The sequence below is a fragment of the Pelophylax lessonae genome, assembly GCF_965119305.1.
Source record: "Pelophylax lessonae genome assembly, chromosome: 2".
Classification (NCBI taxonomy): domain Eukaryota; kingdom Metazoa; phylum Chordata; class Amphibia; order Anura; family Ranidae; genus Pelophylax; species Pelophylax lessonae.
The window spans coordinates 294,119,276-294,144,827 of NC_138769.1; the positions used below are offsets into that span (position 1 = coordinate 294,119,276).

A 25,552-nucleotide genomic window follows, 5' to 3' on the forward strand; every position below is an offset into this window, starting at 1 on the left:
TCGGCAAGTGGTTAATATATTTGGTAAACCAAATCTCTAAGCATCATTTTTATCTTTCTAATGTTCTTCATCCCAGGCTCTGCTTACAAGCTGGTCTGCTATTTTACCAACTGGTCCCAGTACCGTCCGTCTCCCACTGCTTATCTTCCAAACAATGTGGACCCAAATCTCTGCACACACATCATATATGCATTTGCTTCCATGGAAAATCACAAAATTGCTCCTTATGAAGTTAATGACGAGGAGCTATACCAGGAAGTCATTGCACTTAAAAAACAGTAAGTACCATTCAAACTTGGCTCATCAATTTTTAAAAGGGACTTGTTAAATAGACTCTTTGTCCAAATGTTAGGTATTCCTTTCCTTATGTTTCCTCATTAACAATGCCAGATACTTAATCCTGCAGTCCTTTACATCTTCAGAGCTGAAATGTATCTTTTATCTAATATATTTACAGAAGTCATATAAGTGACTAAAGCAAGAAATACTACATTTCACCTGCAGTAAGATAGTGAACGCTGAATGGCAAATATTATTGTCATGTTGAGGTAACAGGAATTTCATGTTTAAGGATCAGACAGTTTTGCACTTTGTAGCATATTCACATTGCAAAGCGAATTTTTGCTTAAAGTGGAGTTCCACCCTATTTTTATACTTACCTCCATCTTCTCGCTCCGGGTCACCTGAAAAAGAAATGGATAATCGCATATTTTTTTTTTTTTTACTTACCTCGTAGCGAAGAAAATATACTTACCTTACTTCCTTCTTCCTCCTTCCTCGGCCGCGGCCCGTCGTCACTTCCTGGCTCTGCAATGATTCCTGGGAGCTGGACGTCATAGCTCCCAGGAATCATTGCGCCTGCACCGGCCCCGACGTCAGTTCCGGGTCGCGCGCGTCATCCCCTTCTAAACAGCTTCTGGGCATGCCCAGAAGCTGTGGAGGGGTGACGCGCGCGACCCGGAAGTGACGTCGGGGCCGGCGCAGAGCATCGTGGGACCACAGAAGGCGGAAGAAGACGCCGAAGAGGACGCGCTGGCTTCAAGCTGCCCACATCTGAGATGGCAGCGCTGGACAAGACGTTTGCAAGGTAAGTATTTCGTCTTGCAGGTAAGTGCAACCCGGGACAGATCAGAGGCTAGCCATTGTGGAATGCACTAGCCCTGACTGTCCCAAGGGTATTAAAAAAAAAAAAAAACAAATCCAGGGTGGAACTCCGCTTTAACATAGTGAATGAAAAGAAGTCAAGTGTAAAATCACTCAGTAAAGAATACCCAATCAGGTGAAAGGTAAATAAAAATGTAATTTTTGTTTGTATGCGATTGGAAGATTGTAGTTAGAAAAGCATCACGTCATTCACTAAGTCTATACTCCTTTATGTGATCAACTCTATTATGTAAATGTTTTGCAATGCCTGCTTTGCACTATTTGATTTTGCCCTTCAAAAACCATCACTGGCTGAGGACACAAGCATTTTAAGTCATGTATTTGCCTGCTGAACAAAGCAGCCTAGCGCATTATAAAGAAATGGGAGTTTTATGTGGTGGGATAAATTAAAGGTCAACTTGACATTTCTCAAATGATTTATTAAAATTTCACCAGAATTCTAAACATAATTTTGCTGTTTTTACTCTTCCTGTTAATTTGAATTAATTAACTGATTGCTAAAGAGAAGTGAGAGGACCAAAAAAAAAAAACAGTCTGACATGTCCATTTTAGGGAAATCTCATTAACAACAGGTTGGTGAAGGTGAAGCCAGCATATGACTTTTGCCTGCATATGATCGTTTTTCATGGTACAAAAAAAGTAAAATGAGAAAAAATATATTTTACAGGGGTACCCGGCAGGGATGCCCCCTATCGCTGCTACTTTTTGTTTTGGCGCTAGAACCTTTAGCGATTAGAATCCCAAATCATCAGGATATTCAGGGTCTTCCTTGTAGGGGAGTGGAGAATAAGTGCTTGCTCTTTGCGGATGACATTCTGCTGAAGTTGTCCTCTCCGATTGTCTCTATCCCCAATTTATATAAAACGCTTGGCCATTTTTCTCAGATTTCCAGACTCACAGTCAATCATGCAAAATCTCAGGCACTGAATATATTGTTAGACCATTGCGCAGTGGAAACTTTACGACAAAACTTTTCTTTTCAATGGCAAACTCAGGCTCTTCCCTACTTGGGAATCCACCTTACCCCCTCTTTGCGTACTTTATATTCCTTATACTACCCACCGTTGTTTAGAAAACTTTCGGACAACCTGATAAAAATGGCAGGTTAGACCCCCCGTCCTGGTAAGGCAGAATTCACTCCCTAAAGATGATGGTACTTCCAAAACTTCTATATCTCTTCCTATACAGCTTCATAGACCTGATTTTGTTTCCTTTCAGAAGAAAATGCTTTCCTTTATTTGGTGAACTAAGAAACCGAGGGTAAATAAACGCACACTTCATGCCCCGAGGTGGCCTGGGAGTCCCGGACCTCTTTAAATATTATTACACAGCCCAGATTGCTTAACTCATTAGATTCCATTCACAGGCCGCGCTCCCATTGTGGCTGTGAATGGAATCTACCTCAGGTGGGGGTTGGCCGATCTCACACCTACTATGGCTGTCACCAAAGTCCCGCCCAGCTATTATGTGCCCCTCGCTTTCTCTCTCCCTGGGACTGTGGGATAGGCTTTCTAGGACATTTCGATTTGGATCTCCTCATAAACCGTTGGCCCCTCTGTTCTGAAACCCTGACTTTCCCCCGGGCCTTGAGCCCCCGGCGTTCTCATGGTGGACGAATAAGGGTTTGTTATGCATTGCAGATATCTGTGATCATAGGGGTCTGTACAACAAACGGACTTTAATAGAAAAATTACACATGCCTGAGTTTGAATGCTATCGATACTCTCAAATTGCACACTATGCCAATACCTTGAAACGCGAATCTGACCTCGCTTGTAGAACCCGCATGGAATTTCTGTGTGAAAAACTTGATAAACTACGGGGACATATTTCCCAAATATACGCTATTCTGACATCTTCTGATTCTCACAAATTTAGTTATATGGAGGCTTGGGAAGGGGACCTACAGGAGTCATTTGACTTGGAGGATTGGCACAAATTAGCTAGCACTGCGTCCAGGTCTTTAATCAATACCTCTATTTTTGAGGCAAATTATAAGGTTCTCTTGAGGTGGAATATTGCCCCCACTAGGTTGGCGACGTATGTTCCGGGGGCTTCTCCGCTATGTTTCAGGGGCTATGGTCAGCAGGGCACAGCTTTCCATGTGTGGTGGAAGTGCCCCAAGGTAAGGCGATATTGGATACGTGTATACAATTTTATTTATTCTTTGACCCAAGTGAACCTGTGGAAGTCCCTGAGACATGCACTGCTGGGGGAATTAGTGACTGACACCCCCTAGGGGGCTAAATTGCTTATTATATTTATATTTGTGGCAGCCAGAATCGTGATTTCGTGGTCTTGGCGGTCGGCCACCATACCTTTTGAACTGCTCAGTGCAAAGCTGACTTGGTTGATGATTAATGAACTTTTGTCAGCTATACTTCATGGTAAAGTGCAACTGTTTGAGAAAACCTGGAACCCATGGTTGCAATATCTGGAGGCAGTCCCCGAGCCGACCTGGGATAGTCTCTTCTGGGATGTCCCGGTTTTTTTTGAGGAAAGGGGTTTATGGTCACATTTGCTCCTAATTGGTATCGAACACTAGCTACCTTGTCCTTTTTTTTTTTTTTTCTCTATTATCCTCTTCCCTCTTCTCGTTTAGTTTCCTTTTTCTATTCCTTTGCTATACTTTCTCTACTTCTGTCTATGGGCGGGCGGTCCTCCTTGGTCTGCCTTGCCCCCCTTCCGGGGATCCTCTAGTTTAACGGGACCCCATCAACGTTTCCTGTTAAGGGGTGAAGGGTCACGAGCAGATATCTCTAGTGAGGTTTATGGACATTTATAATGACTGTATTCTACTTTAACCACTTAAGCCCCGGAGGATTTGGCTGTTCAATGATCAGGCCATATTTTGCGTTTGGGCACTGCGTGACTTTAACAGACAATTGCGCGGTCGTGCGATGCTGAACCCAAATTAAATTGACATCCTTTTTTTCCCACAAACAGAGCTTTCTTTTGGTGATATTTGATCACCTGTGCGATTTTTATTTTTTGCGCTATGAACAAAAAAAGAGCGACAATTTTGAAAAAATTACAATATTTTTCACATTTTTTTATGTTAAATTCTCAAAAAAAAAAAGTAAAAATCATAATTTTTTTAACATTTTAGGCCAATTTGTTTTCTGCTACATATTTTTGGTAAAAAAAATCACAATAAGCGTATTTTGATTGGTTTGCGCAAAAGTTTTTGCGTTTTCTAACTATGGGAAAGATTTATGTCATTTTTTTTGTTTTTTTTTAACTAGTAATGGCGGCGATCTGCCTTTTTTTTTTTTGCGGAACTAGGACATTGTGGTGGACAGATCGACCCCTGACTGACATTTTTGACACTTTTGGGGGTACCAGTGACATTACTACAGTAATCAGTGCTGTAAATATGCACTGTTACTGTAAAAATGACACTGGCAGGGAAGGGGTTAACTTTATTGGTGATCAAGGGGTTAAGTGTGTCCCTAGGGGCGTGATTCTAACTGTTAGGGGGCGTGGCTAGTGAAGTAATCACAGAGACATACGATCCTACATAGCAGGATCGTATAGCCTCTGTCATTACTTCAGGGAGAATGATGTAAACACAGCTGTCCGTCTTTCTCCCACTCCTAAAGGGAGATGGCGAGTGGCCGCCGGACATCGGAGCCGCCGGTCACACGCGCTGGCTAGGCAGGAAATGAGCGGGGGCGGGTGCGTGCCAGCGGCGGCGCGCACTCGCCCCCTACAGGCTCGTGGGCGAGCGACGTACCTCTACGTCACTTTGCCTGTAGAGGTCTGACTGCCGCAGTAAATAGTCGTGCGGCAGTCGGCAAGTGGTTAATTTTCTATAACCCTTCATTGTACTTTTTCTTACTTGAAGAAGATTGGTTTTTGCCATTATTTGCCTCAGTTACATTTCTTGTTTGGATTTCTGTTGCCTATATGTTGGCATTGTTGTAACCTAACGAAATTTTTTTCTAATAAACACATTGAAACAACAAAAAAAAATATTTTATATTGTCTAAGCCTTTTCACTGACTCTATCTATATTTTATGCTCTGTGTAATACAGGAATCCTGATCTCCTGATTTTATTGGCCATTGGTGGATGGAGTTTTGGAGTAAAGAAGTAAGATGCGCAGTAATGTAAAAACTTATCTTTACTGACTGTCAGAGAGAAGAAATCCTAAAAGGTGGATAAAATATAGTGTTTTGATGCTTGTTTAACAATTATTTTCAGGTTTACTGCAATGTCTTCTTCTGCCACAAATCGACAGATATTCATTGAATCAGTTATTGAATATCTTAGAAAGTTTGGTTTTGATGGTTTGGATCTGGATTGGGAATATCCAGGCTCTGAAGAAAGGGGTAGTCCCCCAGAAGACAAACAGCGCTTCACAGTTTTGATTCAGGTATGCACCTAAATTACATTATTGACAAGCAGGCTTAGGGCTCTTTCACACGGGCGTTCCGTATGTCCGTTTTTCATCCCATCCGTTTGCGGATGAAAAACGGACATAATGTATCTCTATGTAAATACGTATGTCATCGGATGATCATCCTCTGACATCCGTTTTTTGTCAGTTCAGTTCAGTTCAGTTTTTTTGAACGGAGGAGAACCCTATTTTTTCTTCCTTTCAAAAAACGGAACTGAAGCAAAAACGGATGTCAGTGGTGTCATCCGCAGACATCCGTATTTACATAGACATGCATTATGTCAGTTGGGGGATGTCAGATGGGATGAAAAACGGACATACGGACCGGATGACACAAGTGTCATCCGTGTCCGTTACAAAAAAAAAAAAAAGGACCTGATCGGGCAAAAAAAAAGGAACGCCCGTGTGAAAGAGCCCTAATTCCTTCTGTTGCCCAAACAATTTTTTAGTTTTTCAGACTCATGCTAAAATAAGAGTGTTTACATTAATGGTTGAAGGGTGCTACAGATTGATGTATTGCTAACAGCATTAGGATAAGATTTTAAATATTAGCCTGGGAATTACAAGCCTCAAAACAGGTTGCAAAAATACTGTTGTTTCAGTTTTAACCTGAGCCATTTACACAGAAAGTAATAAAAATCTGACAGTTTAATCATTATACTAACTAGAAAAATAACTGTATATTGTTGTTACTTTTTATCCATGGAAAATTTCTAATCACTTTCTGTCAAGACAATAAAAACCTAACATGGTTCTAATGTTTTAAAAACTTTTTAGGTAGGTGAAGTTCTGGTGATATGGGTAATTTAAAAGTTAAAAACAGCTACAGGGTCTTTAAGATTTTTAGTATAAGCCCACACCAAATAGTACCAGCGCAGGATTTCTAGCTGGTAGAATTAACATATTGCCGCAAACAGGTCAAAATCTGTTTTGTTTTTTGTTCTATGAGTTTCATTTATGTATACTTCTATAGACATATAAACAATGAACTGTATTAGTTTACATATTACTTATATTATTCCTTTTGATTTAGGAAAGGGTGCACAGTGAATAGCCCGATGCCCAAAATCGGTCCCCTATGATATTATCCCTTACTTGATAGACCAAAAAAACATTTATGTACAGTGTTTTGTTTGACCCACCAAACCATGCAACATCATTGCTTCCTAATTTACTCTTTTCTCAACACCCTCTGTACGCTGCAGTGACTGCTACTAGAGAGTGAAAGGCAGGGTAAGATAGCTGGAGAATAGTGCTACAGGGGAAATTCTGTAAGACCGAATTAGGAAATTATTTAGGAAAGTAAAGGCTGGTATGACAGAAAGAGTCTTCTAACACAGGGGTCTCAGAACTTTGCAGTACAAAGGGGCAACATAGTATATTTTACAAATGTTCACATGCCAATAACAAAAACAGAGTTATAAACAAATAAATGCTTTTAATTGAATTAATGAGTTTTACTTGTGATCAGCATGATATGATTCAAAACAACAGAGAAATAACTTCAGTAATACTCAGTTCACACTATAAATCGCACAGGAGCGATTCAGTGTGGTGCAATTTGAGCCCATTCATTTAGAAAAGGCTCAAATTGCACTGTATCTTACCAAAAGTAGTGCATGCACTATTTTTAGAAAATACCTGCAGCCCATTTATACCATGCAATCCAGTGAATGTACAGAATCTCACAAAAGTGAGTACACCCCCACATTTTTGTAAATATTTTATTATAACTTTTAATGTGACAACACCAAAGAAATTACACTTTGCTACAATGTAAAGTAGTGAGTGTACAGCTTGTATAACACAGCCATTAATGTTTAAACCACTGGCAACAAAAGTGAGTACACCCCTGAGTGAAATTGTCCAATATGGGCCCAATTAGCCATTTTTGTTCCCCGGTGTCATGTGATTCATTAGTGTTACAAGGTCTCAGGTGTGAATGGGGAGCAGGTGTGTTAAATTTGGTGTTATCACTCTCACTCTCTCATACTGGCCACTGGAAGTTCAACATGGCACCTCATGGCAAAGAACACTCTGAGGATTTGAAAAAAAAGAATTGCTGCCCTACATAAAGATTGTGTAAAGGGGGGATAACCGCGCTAACAATGTACTCAAGCTGCAGCTTCAGGTGAGACAGCACCAAACACAAGAAGTAGAAGAGAAAAGCTGCGCTAATGTGACTTGATAGATGTAATGTACCAATCTCATAAAGATAGATAAAATCCTTAGAGAAAAAACAGTGATGGCAACAGGTGCCAGATGTGCACCCAAACTACAATGGATAGACAAAAATCTACTAAATCATGAGCATTGCAGGATGAACTTGTACATGAACAAAAATGCTATAATAATGGTGAGTTAATGCTTGACTAGAAACAAAACCATAAAAAGTTCATAAAAGTTCATATAAGTTGTCATAGAGTCCCAGAAAGTGAGTTCCAAGATCGGTCGAGTGAAGAAGAAATCCAATCTAGCTAATCACCACGGTGCTGCACACAAGTGACATGCATATCTCCTTACCAGATGAATATGCAAATAAGCATTCAGTAGTGTTTCCTCGCAGCGCCACTCAAAAAGGATTACAGCAACAAGCCTCCAAGACACAGCCAATGAGATGGTGATAACAAAACCGGTCACAGGATGGAGCTCAATACGTCATAAAAAAAGAAAGGACTGGATAGTGTAATACCGTCAGCCTTTATTTAATAAATATTAAAAACACACTTACAATGTGGATGAGAGAAATTCGCATAAAGACAAGCCGGTCGGCTCTCATGTAGCCCGTTCCTCGGGGCAGCGTAGTGACATCAGCACGCCGTACCCTACGCGCTCGTCTCCAAAGACTCCTACATAAAGATTGCCTAGGCTATAAGAAGATTGCAAGACCGTGAAACTGAGCTGCAGCGTGGCCAAGACCATACAGCGGTTTAACAGGACAGGTTCCACTCAGAACAGGCCTCACCATGGTCGACCAAAGAAGTTAAGTGCACGTGCTTAGCGTCATATCCAGAGGTTGTCTTTTGGACGTACGAGTGCTGCCAGCATTGCTGCAGAGGTTGAAGGGGTGGGGGGTCAGCCTGTCAGTGCTCAGACCATACACCGCACACTGCATCAAATTGGTCTGCATGGCTGTTGTCTCAGAAAGAAGCCTCTTCTAAAGATGATGTACAAAAAAGCCCACAAACAGTTTGCTAAAGACAAGCAGACTAAGGACATGGATTATTGGAACCATGTCCTGTGGTCTGATGAGACCAAGGTTAACTTATTTGGTTAAGATGGTGTCACCAGCGTGTGTGGCGGCAACCAGGTGGGGAGTACAAAGACAAGTGTGCCTTGCCTACAGTCAAGCATGGTGGTGGGAGTGTCATGGTCTGGGGCTGCATGAGTGCTGCCAGCAATGGGGAGCTACAGTTCATTGGGGGAACCATGAATTCCAACATGTACTGTGACATACTGAAGCAGAGCATGATCCCCCTCCCTTCAGAGACTGGACCGCAGGGTAGTATTCCAACATGATAACGAAGCTGAAGGTAAAGGAAATGGACTGTCCAAGCATGTCTCCAGACCTAAACCCTATTGAGCATCAGTGGGGCATCCTCAAATGGAAGGTGGAGGAGTGCAAGGTTTCTAACATCCACCAGCTCCGTGATGTCGTCATGGAGGAGTGGAAGAGGACTCCAGTGGCAACCTGTAAAGCTCTGGTGAACTCCATGCCCCAGAGGGTTAAGGCAGTGCTGGAAAATAATGGTGGCCACACAAAATATTGGCACTTTGGGCCCAATTTGGACATTTTGACCTAGGGGTGTACTCACTTTTGTTGCCAGCGGTTTAGACATGAATGGCTGTCTGTTGAGTTATTTTGAGGGGACAGCAAATTTACACTGTTAAACAAGCTGTACACTCACTACTTTTCATTGTAGCAAAGTGTCATTTATTCAGTGTTGTCACAGGAAAAGATATTTTAAAATATTTACAAAAATGTGAGCGGTGTTCTCACTTTTGTGAGATAGTGTAAACGTTCTATGCTTTTGACCTGCATTTGGGGTGTCAATAACCTAACATTGACACTCGCTGCAGATCGCAACAGCAGTGCATTTTGAACACAGTGCGGGAAACGTGCACAGAATGTGGGTTACCCACAGCATGTTCTAGTGTGAACTTAGCCTAAAGCAAAGCAGATCAGTTGCAAATAACCTCGAGCAATTAACAGTAAGTTATTAAACAAAAATACAATCGTTCTGCACCTTTATCATTACAGTTTCCTTTAAATCACAGTTCCCCTTAAATCAGAGTACCTCCTTACATCAAATTCCCCATCAGAGCCTCTCTTACATCAGAGTCCTTCATTACATCAGGGTCCCTTTACATCAGAATCCCCCCTTACGTCAGGTTCCTTATCAAAGTCCCTTTTACATTTGGGCCCAATCAGAGTCCCTGCTTACATCAGAGTCCACATCAAGGTCCCCCCTTACATCAGGGTCCCCATTAAAGCAGAGACTGTGCACAGCAGCTGGGGGCTGGATAAAATCTTGTAGCGGGCTGGATGTGGCCCACTGGCAGTAGTTTGGAGAGCCTTGCTCTCACACAGTGTTGCAAGTGTGCTTATATGGTATATGGTAGATGCACACTGGCAGTGGGCAGATGGTAGACATGGGTAAATATATGTAAAGGTCAAACGATTCAGGGAAACAAGAGGCAAGCAGGGGCCTGGGGGAGGGGGATGGCTAATTTTCAATATCATTCTCAGGCTGGGTAAGAATATGCAGTTTGCTCAACAAAAAGTCATATCCAACTATTTGTGTTTATAGTTAAATACTCAAGAATATTTTAAATGTTTTCCCTTGTTTAAGGAACTGCTTGCTGCATTTGAGAAAGAAGGAAAAGAGACCAAACGTTCACGTCTTCTGATATCAGCTGCTGTTTCTGCTGGAAAGGGGACCATTGATAATGCTTATGAGATTTCTAAAATTGGCCAGTAAGTGGAAATAAAGCCTTATAAATCAGAAGTAAAACTTACAGTCCTTTGCTGATACTTATTTACTGTATGTATAATCTAGCCCATCTAGCCAACATATAGTATTAGAAAGAAGAAGAAATTCTTCTTACAAGAGACCAGAGAATGAAATGCCTATTAGGAAACACTTAAACTTCTTACATCAGCATATGTTGCACATCATTTGTTTGCAAATTCTTTGCCCTGCTGACTGTGATGAAAACAAATATTCTGAGTTTATCACCTCTAAAACTTCTGGGAATGTTGGAGGAAGTGTTGGAGGCTGTGTGTTCTAAACACACAAAGCTATTCCCCTACCTGGCATTGATATCAATCTGCTCCTAGCCTCAGTCCAAAGAGGCCAAGTTTTTTCTATACCTGCTGTTTGCTAGAACACATAAACAAAATTGAATATTTTGGCCCTGCAAACACCACCCTTAATGGCAGTACCTGGTGCAGGCTACACCCCCTATGTACACCACTGGGTAAGCTAGAATATAGTACATTTTTGCTCTTAGGTTTAGCTATGCTTTAAGAGAATGGCTGACTGATATGGTATATGGCACCATGTTTACTAGGAAGGGAGAAGATGAGAAACAATGAAATGTTTCTTTGGGTTACAGACAGTGGGCATGTCAGTGTTTTCACTGTTCTCATTCTTAACGTTGACTTTAAGAATAAATAACCCTCCTTTGGTGGCTACAGACCAGTTTTACAGCAAACTCGTGCTTTGCTTTAACTTTTCCTCCCCAGCAGTAAAAAAAAAATACCCTTTCTTCATTTCCCCGCACTCCATTAAGATGTCATGGGCAAAAAAAATATACTTGGTACTTCAAGGTATGTAGAAACATTAGACTCATTCCATGTGATAGTACTATGCCAATCACCAAGCACCAGCACTTTCGCATGGGGAGAGTCCACAGACATGTGTAAGCTGTTTCTGTACCAGGCTGAGTGAGGGATGAATTTGGAGTGCTGCTTAGAAGGGGATATAACATAACAAAACATAACGAAAGCAATGTTAATCAATGAGTGCCGTCTTAATTGGCACTACTGAAGTCGCTCCGACTTCTGAAAAGGGTCCTGTACTACTTTGAGGTGACTTGTATCCGACTTGTCCCATAGACTTCAATGGGAGTCGTCTCCTTATCTTATTTGAAGACTTTCCATTAAAATGGTCCTGAACAAGAAAAAAAGAGCATTTTTCTTAGAATTTTTAGTAGCACAGGCATAGGGCTTCTCTCCACCTGGGCCTTTTTTTTTGCAGGCATTTATCGGGCATTTTTGGAGGCAGGCATTAATTTTTTTGGATTTAGTGTCTGGGGGGTCTAAAAAGTGTACCTGTGAAGTTTCAGCTCTGTAGCATGTCCAGAACCAGAAAAAAAAGATAATTTTTCTTATAATTATTAATAGAGCAGGGTAGTGGCTCCTCTCCACCTGGGAGTTTTTTTTGCTGGCATTTATCGGGCATTTTTTGGGCGTCTTTGGAGGCATGCCTGTGCTACTAAAAATTATAAGAAAAATTATCTTTTTTTTCTGGTTCTAGACATACTACAGAGCTGAAACTTCACAGGTACACTTTTTAGACCCCCCAGACACTAAATCCAAAGAAATCTCAATTTTTTTTTCCAATAATTTTTTCAATAATTGGCTCTCTATCAAAAACGACAATTTTTAAGAACTTTTTTTGTGTGATTGAGCATGACCCAGAACCATCATATTCTGATTGGCCAAATACAAAGTCGTACAAAGTCGTCTATCATACAAGTCGCGCTGAATACGCGCAAAGTCGCGCTGAAGTCGCGCTAAAAGTCGCGCTAACAAGTCGCCCCTTATGAGGCGACTTAGAGGTCGCGGCAGTGTGAACCAGCTCTTACTTTTCTATACACAGACGTTGCATCTCTTTGGTGACAATAACATAATAAAAATAAACATAATAAAAAAACTTTTTACTGATTTAATTTTCTTAATTTGTTATTATACAGGTTGCTTGATTTTATTAGCGTTATGACATATGATTTTCATGGAGACTGGGACGCAAGGACTGGTCATAACAGTCCATTGCACAAAGGACAAGCTGACTATGGAGACAATGAATACTTCAACTGTGTAAGATAACTAAAGCAACCAATCAAATTTGGTTCTAAAGTGCAGATTCATATATTGTTTAATTTGTCTGGACTAATGGCTGCTCATGGCACCAGATCCCTGTATTATTACAGTTTATAATTCAAAATTGAAATGTTACATAGTAGTAGTTGAGGTTGAATAAAGACAATAGTCCATCCAGCTCAACCTGTGTAGGTGGGTGTGGACATATTCAGGGCTTTTTTTCTCAGACAGTAGGTGCAGGAACTCCCCCCTTCTGAGTCACCCCTTGTCTCCGCCCCCTACCCACCCCCAAGCACATCCCTTGGTCTCACCCCCTACCCACCTCCTAGTATCGCCCCTTTTAGAGAACACAGAACCAAGTATCATTCTGCATACTTGCCAACTGTCCCTTTTTTCCTGGGACAGTCCCTGCAAATAGGAGCCTGTCCCGGGTAATTTATATTGTCCCAGGAAGCGCCTGTTAATCGGGCTGCCCATAAATGTTACGCAGAAGTATTGCAGTTGAATGGGAGAATTATTCCAACTCGTCTACTGTGGCCTTAAGTTTAAAATTCCCTTTTTAATTTCCTATAATTCTCTCTATATTGAGTAGACTCTATAATCTGATAAGTAGGGGAGATTAATTATGCAGAGTGGGCGAAGCTTCATGGAAGTGGGTGTGGTAATTGATAGCTGTGCTGCAAAGTGTCCCTGGAAATTTTTTTTAAATGTTGGCAAGTATGATTCTGTATGTATTGAACTTGTTAATTATAACAAGAAAAGCAGCAAAATAGATCCCCTGCAGCCAGCAACAATAGACTCCCAGAACCAAGAGATCACCCATACAACAATGCCCCCCCCCCACAACAAAATACCACCCCAGCAACAATAGATACACCCCAAAGACAATAGACCACCAGCAACAACATTAAATTCTCCAGCAGCCAGCAACAATAGACCCCTCTCTTAACAGTAGATCCCTTCTAGCAACAACTGACTCCCCAGAAATATAAGTTCCCACCCAGCAACAATAGATCTTCCTCCAGCAACAATAGACCCCCATGCAAAAATAGATCCCCACTGGCGACAATAGATCTCCCAGCGGCCATCATCAATAGACCGTCCAGCACACCCCAGCACCCCTTGCACTTAAATACATTCAGTGTTGGAGGTGCCGGAACTGCGTTGCCCCACGTTCCCCCTGAAAAAAAGCCCTGGACATATTCATTTCCCATACCCCTGAATATTTTGATCTTGGAGATGTATGTCCAAGAGTCTTTTAAAAGTAGCCATACTCCCTGCAGTTATTACCATTTGTGGAAGAGAGTTCCACAATCCTATTGATCTTACTGTAAAAAACCCTTGCGTAGCCTAAGGTTATGTGGGCCTTTATATGTGCTAAAAAGAACTGCACTTTACAATAATTGTAGTACAATGTAATATTTTAAATATTACATTTAATACAAATATTCCCTGGAATTCATAAAGCCTGGTGCACACAGATTTTGCGAAAGTGTCTCTCATACAGTCTGAAAGTGGCACAGCGTGCATCAAGCTCATGTACCTGTCTAGAACTTGTACCTGAATTTGGCACATTCTGCATCATTTTTAGAACGCATGCGAGACACTTTTGCAAAGTACTGTATGTCCCTGCCACAGGAAAGTTGGTCTTAATTAGCCACTTTTGTAAGATATGTCTGTATTTTTTTTTAATTTGGAGCAGGTATCGTGCCACAACGTAGAAGTAATTTGAATTTGGCAGACAAGTCTCTGTCAGAACCAAGACTGTTGCAGATGTTTTTTTGAATTAGGCACAGCACAATAACTGAGGTAACATTAAAGGCTTAGTTTAAAAAAAAAATAACAATCATGTCATACTTACCTGCTCTATGTACTGGTTTTGCACAGAGCAGCCCTTATACTCCTCTTCTTGGGTACTCGCGCCGGCGCTCCCGGCCCCGCCTTCTTGGCAAGTGCCCCCACAGCAAGCTACTTGCAATGGGGACACTCGTGTGTGCATGCTCCTGAGCCCCGCTCTGTGTGTCTATAAGACTCTCTCCTCACTGGCTGCGATTGAAAGCAGCGGGAGCCAATGGCTTCCACTGCTGTGTCTCAGCCAATGAGGAGAAAGAGAGAACCGGGAGTGCGCTGGATCGAGATGGAGCTCAGGAAAGTATTAGGGAATGCTGTGGGGGGGGGGCAGCAGCACACAGAAGGTTCTTAACCTTCCGGCATATAATGCAGAAAGGTGAAAAAAACTTCAGCTTTTACAACCACTTTAACCGGTTCCCGACCGAACGCCGCCTTTTTACTGTGGCAATGTGGCTCTGCTGCGTAAATCGACGTAGGTCTACGTCGGTCGCGAGCAGGCATCTAGGGGGTGAGTGCACGGGTCAGGCGGTTCCGATTGCTGCCTGACGCCAGCGATCGTTCCCCACTGAGAGAAGAGGACGAGCAGCTGTTGTAAACACAGCTGACCGTTCTTCTCCCTGCAATGATCATAGAGCCCCTGTGATACTTCAATATAGGATCACAGGTCTCTATGATAATTTCAGAAGCCACGCCCACCCATAATTAGAATCACTCCCCTAGGCTCACATTTAACCCCTTGATCACCCACAATGTTAACTCCTTCCCTGCCAGTGTCATTATTACAGTAACAGTGCATATTTTTAACACTGATTATTGTAGTAATGTCACTGGTACCCCCAAAAGTGTCAAAAATGTCAGTTAGGGGGTCTGATCTGTCCACCGCCATGTCGCAGTCCTGCTAAAAATCGCAGATCGCCGCCATTACTAGTAAAAAAAAAAAACAATAAAAATGACATAAATCTTTCCCGTAGTTAGTAGACACGATAACTTTTGCCCAAACCAATCAAAATACGCTTATTGCGATTTTTTTTTTACCAAAAATATGTAGCAGAAAATAAATTGCCCTAAAATGTTAAAACATTTTGATTTTTAATTTTTTATTTTTTTTTTGAGAGTGTTAACCACTTAAGCCCCGGAGGATTTGGCTGCTAAAGGACCAGGGGTTTTTTTGCGATTTTTTACTGCGTGACTTTAACGGACAATTGCGCGGTCGTGCGACGCTGTACCTAAACGAATTTGACGTCCTTTTTTTCCCACAAACAGAGCTTTCTTTTGGTGGTATTTGATCACCTGTGCGATTTTTTGATCACGTGCTATAAACAAAAAAAGAGCGTAAATTTTGCAAAAATAACAATATTTTTCACATTTTTTTATATGAAATTCCCCCAAAAAAAAAGTAAAAATCAAAATTTTTTAACATTTTTCGGCCAATTTGTTTTATGCTACCTATGTTTGGTAAAAAAAATCGCAAAAAGCGTATTTTGATTGGTTTGCGCAAAAGTTATCGCGTTTACTAACAAAGAGAAAGATTTTTGTCATTTTTGGTGTTTTTTTTTTTAACGCGTAATGGCGGCGATCTGCGATTTTCTTTCGGTACTGCGACATTGCGGCGGACAGATCGGACCCTTGACTGACATTTTTGACACTTTTGGGGTTACCAGTGACATTACTGCAGTAATCAGTGCTATACATATGCACTGTTACTGCAAAAATGACACTGGCAGGGAAGGGGTTAACTTTATTGGACAGGGAGGGGTTAAGTGTGTCCTAGGGGCGTGCTTTCTACTGTGTAGGGACATTCCTATTGGTGTAAAAGCAAAGATCAACCGTTCTACATAGTAGAACGGTCAGATCTTTACTTTTACACAGGGAGAACTGACAGGCAGCTTGTTTACACAAGCTGCTCTGTCTTTCTCCCTTCACAGGAGCGATCGCAGTGTGACTGGCGGACATCGAGTCCGCCGGTCACACGCACTGACTTGCCTGTGAACGAGCCGCGGCGGGCGCGCGCCTCGGCGGGCGCGCGCCCGCCCGCGATAGGCTCGCAAGTCAGTGACAGGCGAGTGACGTACCGATACGTCACTCTGCCTGGCCGGGGCTGACCGCCGCAGTATATAGTCGTGCGGCGGTCGGCAACCGGTTATATAGCAGATTGTGAAAAATATTGTTTTGTTTTCAGAATTGTCGCTATTTTTTGGTTTATAGCGCAAAAAAAAAATCGCACAGGTGATCAAATACCACCAAAAGAAAGCTCTATTTGTGGGGAAAAAAAGAACATCAATTTTATTTAAGTACAGTGTCGCATGACCGTGCAATTGTCTGTTAAAGTAACGCAGTGCCGAATCGCAAAATATGGCCTGGTCATTAATGGGGCAAATCCTTCTGGTCCAGAAGTGGTTAATGCCAGAAAAGTTGTTCAGCAGCTTTGTTGAATTCCCTCCACTATCTGGTACAGTTTTATTTGGCACCTATAAAGTCCCATAGTGCAATTTTTTAATGTATATATTTCCTCTCCAAAATGTATGTCTTGCATAGTTACTTCATAACTTCCCATTATAAGATTTTCTGTTATTTATATTTGGTGGAAATGAAGGACTGGAGTTCATCTTTTACATAAATTTAAGAATAAGAAGTGGTTTCAGTAATGCTGTCTTAGTCTGTGAGTAAGATTAGCGAGGAATTGTATTTAGATACTAGGGTTTTAAGTAAACCTGCCATGAAAAAAACATAGAGGCTACCGTTGCTGGGGTCTGTATTTAAAAATTGTCTGATTGTTATGCTGTGTCCTCCGAGTTATTGACCCAGAGCAACCATTGACCCAAGTGTACAGTTAAAGACTTCTAAGTTCTCTCCCACTTTCCTGATCTGCATAATTGTTCTAGGTCAGTGACTGGTCAGTGGCATTACAACCTAGCAACTAGCATTTTCAGAGGTCGGTAATTAAAGGCAATCCTTTGTGTTTCTGTAGGATTAACTGGCAGGTTTACTTTATTAATATTCTTTTTGTCATCCTAACAATGTGCCAGCAACCAAAAAAAGTAAAAGATGCTGTCTGTGCCTCTCTAATTTAAAGAAATCGTACTTACAGATGTATTAAAAAAATAAATAAATAAATGGCCTTTTAAAGTTTGTCTTTAGCGTAACAGTCTTTGGAATGCCCTTAAAGTAACATTTGTTCAGCTTTTTTAAAGCTTTTATGATGCCAGAGCAAAGCTCTCCAAGTACAAACAGGGGTATCTGGGATAATAGATATTCTTCCAGGAGCTGGGAGTCATCATTAAATAAGTGCTTTCCAAGTATGTACAAGATTAAGTGTATATTCAGTACTCTTATTAAATTGCATTTTTTAGCTTCGAGGCAGTCAGGAGATCAAACAAAGTTTTAGAGGACATTTTTAGTGATGCTGGTGCTCTTGCAAGTGTTTATGTATGCACATATGGCATCCCTGGTCATGAGGAGGCTCAATACGAGTTCGAAATGCTGTCAAATGATGCATGTTTGCATGAAAACGTACTAGTCTGCAAAATAAGCAAACAAGAACATAATCCAATGAAAATGAATTGACCTAATTCATGTGCTATATATTTTCCAAATAGGAATATGCAATGAAGTACTGGAAGAAAAAGGGCGCCCCAGCAGAGAAGCTCGTCATGGGATTCCCTACCTATGGTCGTTCTTTCACTTTATCTGGATCAAACACAAATGTTGGAGCCCCCATTGCTGGGGCTGGGTCTCCTGGGCCTTACACTGAAGAGGCTGGATACTGGGCATACTTTGAGGTATCACTAAAGAAATGCTGCTCATAAATGATGGAGTTAATGTCTATTTGTAGATACACTATTGTTTATTTCCAGTAGGCACTTCATGATCAATATTATTATTATATTGTAAAGTTGGCCTGAAATTATTTTGTCTAGTGGCGGTCATGTGATTGCTTTCTACTCTATATTTTTTATTAGGGTATTTCCATTATAGATTTATAGCCCTTATGTCTACCTTTAGCTTATTCATTTACCAACTGGCGGGTGGAGCAGCCACCTGTTAGTTACATCATCAACTTTAGGATCTGAAAAAATCCTTCTCCATAGAACTCCGTAGGAATGTAAACACAATGCTTCTACATTTTATTTAACCACTTGCCGACCAGCCGTCGTAGTTATACTACGGCAGGTTGGCTCTGTTACGCAAAACGATGTACATGTACGTCACTTCGTGTAGCAGTTAGTGTGGGCGCGAGGGGGAGCCAATCAGTGGGTCCAGCGGCCGTGATGTCCACCTGGCACCTGCAATCGCTCCCTATTAAGACAAAACACTGATCTGCTGATGTAAACAATGCAGCTGTTCTGTCAGTGATGAACACAGGAATCCTGTGTTCCTCCTATTTAGGAACACAGGATCCCTGTGTTCATCCAGTGAGCCCACCCCCACACAGTTAAAAAGTACCCCCTAGGCACACATTTAACCCTTTGATCGCCCCTGGTGTTAACCCCTTCCCTGTCAGTGTCATTAATAAAGTAACAGTGTATACTTTTAGCACTGATTACTGTAGTAATGTTACTGGTCGCCACAAAAGTGTCAAAAATGTCAGTTAGGTGTCAGATCTGTCCGCCGCAATGTTGCAGTCCAGCTAAAAATTGATGATTATTGCTATTACAGTAAAACCTTGGATTGCGAGCATAATTCGTTCTGGAAACATGCTTGTAATCCAAAGCACTCTTATATCAAAGCGAATTTCCGCATAAGAAATAATGGAAACTCAGATGATTCGTTCCACAAGTCCTTCAGTTTATAGTCTATATACAAAGATTATAGCAATGTGATAGGTTGTGTAACCCTAAAATGTCCATCCACAATATGCAGCCTTCCCAAGGGGATTAGAAGCAAGATCTAGCAGAGCTACAGAATATAAGAGAGATGAGAGGCTCCTTTAAGTGTAGCAATATGGTTACATTTAATGAAGGTTCAACATTTAGCAACTCACATGGTTGATGATTAAAATAGGCACATCTAAGTATGCAGGCATCCGGGGTAAAGCTGTCCACATAGACCATCTTCTGAACCACCGGCTATCACCACTGTCAGTCTGCAATCGTGACCGGGAAGAATAGCCTGCAGTAGAGTGATCTGAAAGTGAGGCTTTGAATCACTTGTGGAGTGCAGCGGGGAAGGGATGATGAAGATGGCTGTGCAGAGGATGGTCTATGTGGACAGCTTTACCCCGGATGCCTGCATACTGAGATGTGCCTGTTCTAATCATCAACCATGTGAGTTGCTAAATGTTAAACCTTCATTAAATGTAACCATATTGCTACACTTTAGAGGCTCCTCTCTTCTTTTTTATACATGACGCTACTTGTATATCAAGACATCGCTTGTATATCAAGTCAAAATTTCTTTTAAAAATTTGCTTGTCTTGCAAAGCGCTCTCAAACCAAGTTACTCTCAAACCAAGGTTTTACTGTACTAGTAAAAAAAAGAAAATAAATAGAAATGACACAAATCTTTACCCTAGTTTGTAGACGCAATAACTTTTTTGTGAACTTTTTTTTTACCAAAAATATGTAGCAGAATACATATTGGCCTAAAATAATGTAACGTAATATTAATTTTTTTTTTTTTTTTAATTGGGAATGTTTTATAGCAGAAAGTGGATTTTTGTCTTACCGTAAAATCCTTTTCTCTAATGTTCATTGACGGACACAGCTTCATATCTTTTTGACCCTTGGGTTTATGCTGCCCCATAAAGGAGTAGGACACTAGGTGGGCAAAAGTTTGACTACGCCTATAGGGCAGTCCCAGGGGGTATACTCCCACTTCCTGCTATAGGTCTTCAGTTTTGTAACAAGCAGTGTCAGAAAAACATATAACCCAACTTAATAGAGGGGCGGGTACTGTGTCCATCAATGAACATCAAAGAAAAGGATTTTACGGCAAGGCAAAAGTCCAGTTTTCTCTTTCGTTCATTGATGGACACAGCTCCATATCTGCTTCACCCTTGGGACGTCCCAAACCAGTGTCAACATGAGGGGTGGGAGGAACACAGTAATGAACATACTTCCTACAGGCTAAACGTAGCCAATCGGGTAAACAGGAGCTCAACCAGGAACAACTGGAGCTCACCTAACAAAAAAGTACACCCTGAAAGAGAACTAATCCTTTCCAACAGCGCCCTGCAAACCCTTGCGGCCAAAGGAAGCATGCCAACACATCCACCTTATAAAATTTTGTGAAAGTGTGCACGGACGACCAGATGGCCGCCTTGCAAACCTGCACCACTGACGCCTGATGACGGAAGGCCCAAGAGGCACTAAGCACCCTTGTAGAATGCGCCTTAAGAGGAAAAGGAGGATCCTGACCCTTAATGGAATAGGCCTGCACCATCGTCTGCCTTATCCATATGGAAATGGTCGCAGCAGATGCAGCCACCCCCTTATAGGGTCCATCCATAAGGATAAATAGGGAATCCGATTTTCGGAACTACTCAGTCGCTGCCAGGTACACCCTGATTGCCCGAACTACATCAAAAGAATGTAAGGCAATCTCTTTAGGGCGCTTAGGCTTAGGACACAAGGAAGGTAACACAATCACTTTATTTAAATGGAAACCAGAGACGACCTTAGGAAGGAACAACTGGCAGGGAGGAAGCACCACTTTATCTACGAAAAACTATCAAGGTGAACGACAAGACAAGCTGCCAGCTCCGACACCCTACGTGCAGAAGAAAAAGCCACCAAGAAGGCTACCTTCTGGGACAATGTAAGCAGAGGAATCTCATAAATATTTTCCAGCAGCGGTTTCTGAAGAACTGACAGCACCAAGTTGAGATCCCACGAGGGCAATGAAGACTGCACTGGGGGAGCCAAGTGGCGAATCCCCTGAACAAAGGTGTGAACCACAGAAAGCATAGCCAAAGGACAATGAAAAAACCCCACCAAGGCCTAACCTGGCACATGATAGTACCCGAGGCCAGTCTGGAGCCACTAGGATGGGCATAATCCCTTCTGCCTGGAGCCAGTGCAGGAATCTTGGCAGGAGGCTTTAGAAGAGGAAAGACTGTCAGTATTGATTTTTACCTCTGGAATATAGGCACATTTAAATCCCCATCTCCAGGCTCTGGTAGATTTATTTACCAACCTGGTAAACTTTTACTATTTCCAATTGACTCCGGGGAGGTGCCAGTAAATTTATAGACCCTTTCTCTCCATACATATCCTAACGAGGAAAGACATACTGTATATCAGATGATATCGGTCCCAAAGGAGCCACCAGTAAGTCTGTGGCATCGGCCAGAGGATCCCGAGACCGTGCCACAAACCCAAGCACCTTCCTGTTGAGACGAGAGGCCAACAGGACCACCTCGGGAGTTCTCCACGGAAAACACAACTGATGAAACACCTCCGGAAAAAATGTCCAGTATATTGATCAGTAGTCTGGATTCTTCCAGAGTCCAGACCACCTGAGCACAATCCGTGCCAAAAAACACCACCTCACTCAGACAGGCTGGCATTCATGGTGACCATCCTTCAGTACAGGGGAAGGAAGATTTGCCCTGTTAGCACCGGAGAGTGAAGCCACTGAATCAGGGACCCTCTCATACTCCGGCTCAACAGAATCAGATTGTCTAGAGACGGTGGATTCTTACCCCACATGGCAAGAATCTCACTTTGCAGAGGCCTCATGTGGACAGATTTTGAAACTCGTCCCATGGGAGGAACACCCTGGCTGAGTCCAGAACAGATCCAGATAGTCCAACTAGGTGGACGGAACCAGAGCCAATACCTGGGAATTTAATTTTTAACCAAACTCCTGCAGAGTCCACACAGTAATACCCCGGTTGTCCTTCAGAGCAGCCAGAGACTCTGCTCGCAGAAGATGATCTTCCAGCTACTCCAGTACCGCAATCCCCCCGCTGGCACAACAATGCCAATACTGGGGGCCAACACTTGCAAAAACCCGAGGGGTTAAGGTGAGACCTTAACCAAGGAAACGTGGATGACAGACATATATCGGAATATGAAGGTAAGCGTCCGTTAGATCAATAGAGGCCAGAAGATCCCCCTGATGTAGAGATGCCACTACCGTATGAATTGACTCCATTCAAGACATTTCAGTGGAGGCCCAGCCGCAATTGCCCAGATCCACAGTCTGGCAGATGCCCAGGCAGAGAGTTGGGTGCTTCAACTAAACTCACTAAGGCCGCCCCTCAATGGCGGCGCCCAAAGCGGCCGAGTGGGCAAGTATTTTGAGGGCACCCAGTCGACCACCCAGGGCAGCAAGGGGGGGGGAAGGCGGATGCCCGTCAGCAGCTCTATCCGCTTGGTCAGTAGCTCGGACAACTTGGTCAGCAGCTCGGACAGCTTGGTCAGTCCGCTGCGAGTAGGCCACAAAGCCGCGGCCTGAATTTTTGGCCTGATCTGGCCGCATGAGGCACATGCCCGTCGGCAGCTCTGTCAGCTTGATCAGCAGCTCGGACAGCTTGGTTAGCAGCTTGGGCAGCTTGGTTAGCAGCTCGGACAGCTTGGTCAGAATCTCAGGCACCTTGGTCTGTCGCTCTGACAGCTTGGTCCGTCAGCCACGAGTAGGCCGCAAAGCTGCGGCCTAAATTTTTGGCCCGGCTGCGTGAGGCGCTTACCCACGGATGATAAAAACATCCGCTCCCCCAGCCCAACAACTGCTGAAGCGAGCCCAAAGAACATCTCTGCCCCAGTCACCAACCCCCAGGAGGCAGGGAACTCACTCAAAAACCCCCCATTGTGCAACCCGGTTAGCCCGGTCAGCAACAACCACATCCAACCCCCCCCCTTCTGGAGCATGTGGCAAAGCCAGCTCCTACCTCACCTGGTGAGGGGGTGGGGATGAGTTAGAGGTTAAAAGACCAACCTTGACTATTTAGAGGGACTGGGTGGATGGAGGGGAACCTGGGGATCTGACAATCCCAGGGAGGGGCCCACGTCCACCCCAAAAGACCACAAAGGGAGGGGGGACACTACTTACAACATCATGGAACCAGGTGGGCACCACTCCAGGCAGACCACCTCACCATCTTGGAATGGGGGTGCAGTGGGCCAAAGGCATGCTGTGACACAGGTCGGGACAAGGGCTATGCGTCCTCGTGAATCATTTAACTCGCTGGCCAGCCCCCCGTCCAGTGAGGATATGTTGCGGCAAACCTAGCGTGGAGCTTAGGTCGGGTCGCACTCGCTGGCCAGACTAGGAAGACCGTAAAGATCTAGGATATCCAGTCTGTCGCCCAGTCCAGAAAATTATTGTAGTTCTCACAGGAACTGAATTGATTTCAGTTCTCACAGGAAAAGAAAATAATAAAAGAAGAAAAATTCAGTTTAAATAGGAAAAAATGCTAGAACCAGAGATCCCAGCAAGGAACTAGGTCCATGCTCCTGACTAGGCAGAAAAAGAAAAAAAAAACTGAAGACCTATAGCAGGAAGTGGGAGTATACCCCCTGGGACTGCCCTATAGGCGTAGTCAACCTTTTTTCCACCTAGTGTCCTACTCCTGTAGGAGACAGCTTAAACCCAAGGGTCAAGAAGATATGGAGCTATGTTTGTCAATGAACGAAAGAGAAATATTGTTTTTTTTTTCACAATTGTTGCTCTTTTTTTGTTTTATAGCGCAAAAAATAAAAATCACAGAGGTGATCAAATACCACCAAAAGAAAGCTCTATTTGTGGAAAAAAGGACATCAATTTCTTTGGGGTACAGTGTCGCACGACCGCGCAATTGTCAGTTAAAGTAACACAGTGCCGTTTTGCAAAAAATGTGATTTACTGCCATACTTTGAACACCTTGCTATCCTTGCCTCTCAGACTACCAAGACATTTTGTACTGCTTGAAGCTGCTTGACAAAGGCACCATTGAATATCTTCATACTTGGGGGGGCGTGTCCGGATGTAGAGCGAGCTAGACGTGTGTTGCAAGAGCTCCGATGAATCCTGTGCCATCCTTACCTCTCATCCTGTATCCAGCGGTGATTTTCACTTACTTGCGGTGCCCTGCCTTCCCGGTCCACCTGGGGTACACTTGGGGTTGCTTTCGAAGTCTAAATCCTCCGCGGCGGTGCTGAAAAAGAAACCGGATCCCCCCCAGGCCTTGTGTCCCGACACCATCTTGGAATGGCTCCGCACACTGCTAGACACGCTGGAGATGTCTGCGGATCCATCTGCCTCCTCATTCCTGGCGCCAGCGGCGCAGGCCAGCGACACTGCAATGATTCTCACGGCCATCAAACACAGTAAGACCTCCCTTTTGGCTCGCATAGATCGCCTAGCTGAAAAATGTAATTTCATCCGGGCTGACCTTGATAAGATTCGGGGCAGGCTGACCGAGACTGAGACCAGGATCTCTGCCACGGAGAATGCATCTACCCAGCATACACAATCACTCCACTCCCTGCAGCAGACTGTTGCCATGCTCCTGGCAAAGGCAGATGATGCTGAGAACTGCCAGAGGAGGAACAACGTCCGGGTGCTGGGCCTGCCTGAGGGGGCTGAAGTTGATCGCCCTGCGGAATTTTCTGAAACCTTTTTCAAATCCTTACTCTCTATTACGGATGTTTCCCCTACTTATGTGGTGGAAAGGGCCCATCGGGTCCCCACGGGTCGGGGAGAGCCTGGCGCCCCTCCCAGGCTGTTCCTGGCACGGTTTCTCAATTATAGGGACCGGGACCGCATCCTAAGTGAGGCCAGGAAACATTCCACCCTCCCGTTTGAAAATTCTGTGGTTCACCTATACCCGGACTTCTCCGCGGAGCTGCAGAAGAAGAGGAGAACATTCACAGATGTCCGCCGCAGACTCCAGGAGCGGGAAATCAAATACTCCATGCTTTATCCCAGCCGTCTCAGAGTGCAACACCAGGGCTCTGTGAAGTTCTTTGATACCCCTGAGGATGCAGATGCTTGGATCATGGCCTTGCCCTAATACTTTTATAGCTGAGTGTTCCTGTACTGCTTTTTGGATCTCTTCCAGCTTTGGTTGCACTAGTGTCTTTTGCCCTGCCTCCCCCCCCCCC

The 25,552-nt window shown here is 43.3% G+C and overlaps 1 protein-coding gene across 1 annotated transcript in view; it reads left to right on the forward strand.

Annotated features, from left to right (window-relative positions):
- Nucleotides 1-25,552, forward strand: part of LOC309548065 (putative chitinase 10) — a 107,109-nt gene that overhangs the window by 71,934 nt on the left and 9,623 nt on the right. Inside the window, exons 18-23 of the mRNA XM_082248034.1 lie at nucleotides 77-278; nucleotides 5,203-5,259; nucleotides 5,371-5,542; nucleotides 10,420-10,544; nucleotides 12,548-12,671; nucleotides 18,122-18,304. Of these exons, the coding sequence (XP_082104160.1) occupies nucleotides 77-278; nucleotides 5,203-5,259; nucleotides 5,371-5,542; nucleotides 10,420-10,544; nucleotides 12,548-12,671; nucleotides 18,122-18,304 (863 nt within the window). The remainder of the gene's footprint in view (nucleotides 1-76; nucleotides 279-5,202; nucleotides 5,260-5,370; nucleotides 5,543-10,419; nucleotides 10,545-12,547; nucleotides 12,672-18,121; nucleotides 18,305-25,552) is intronic.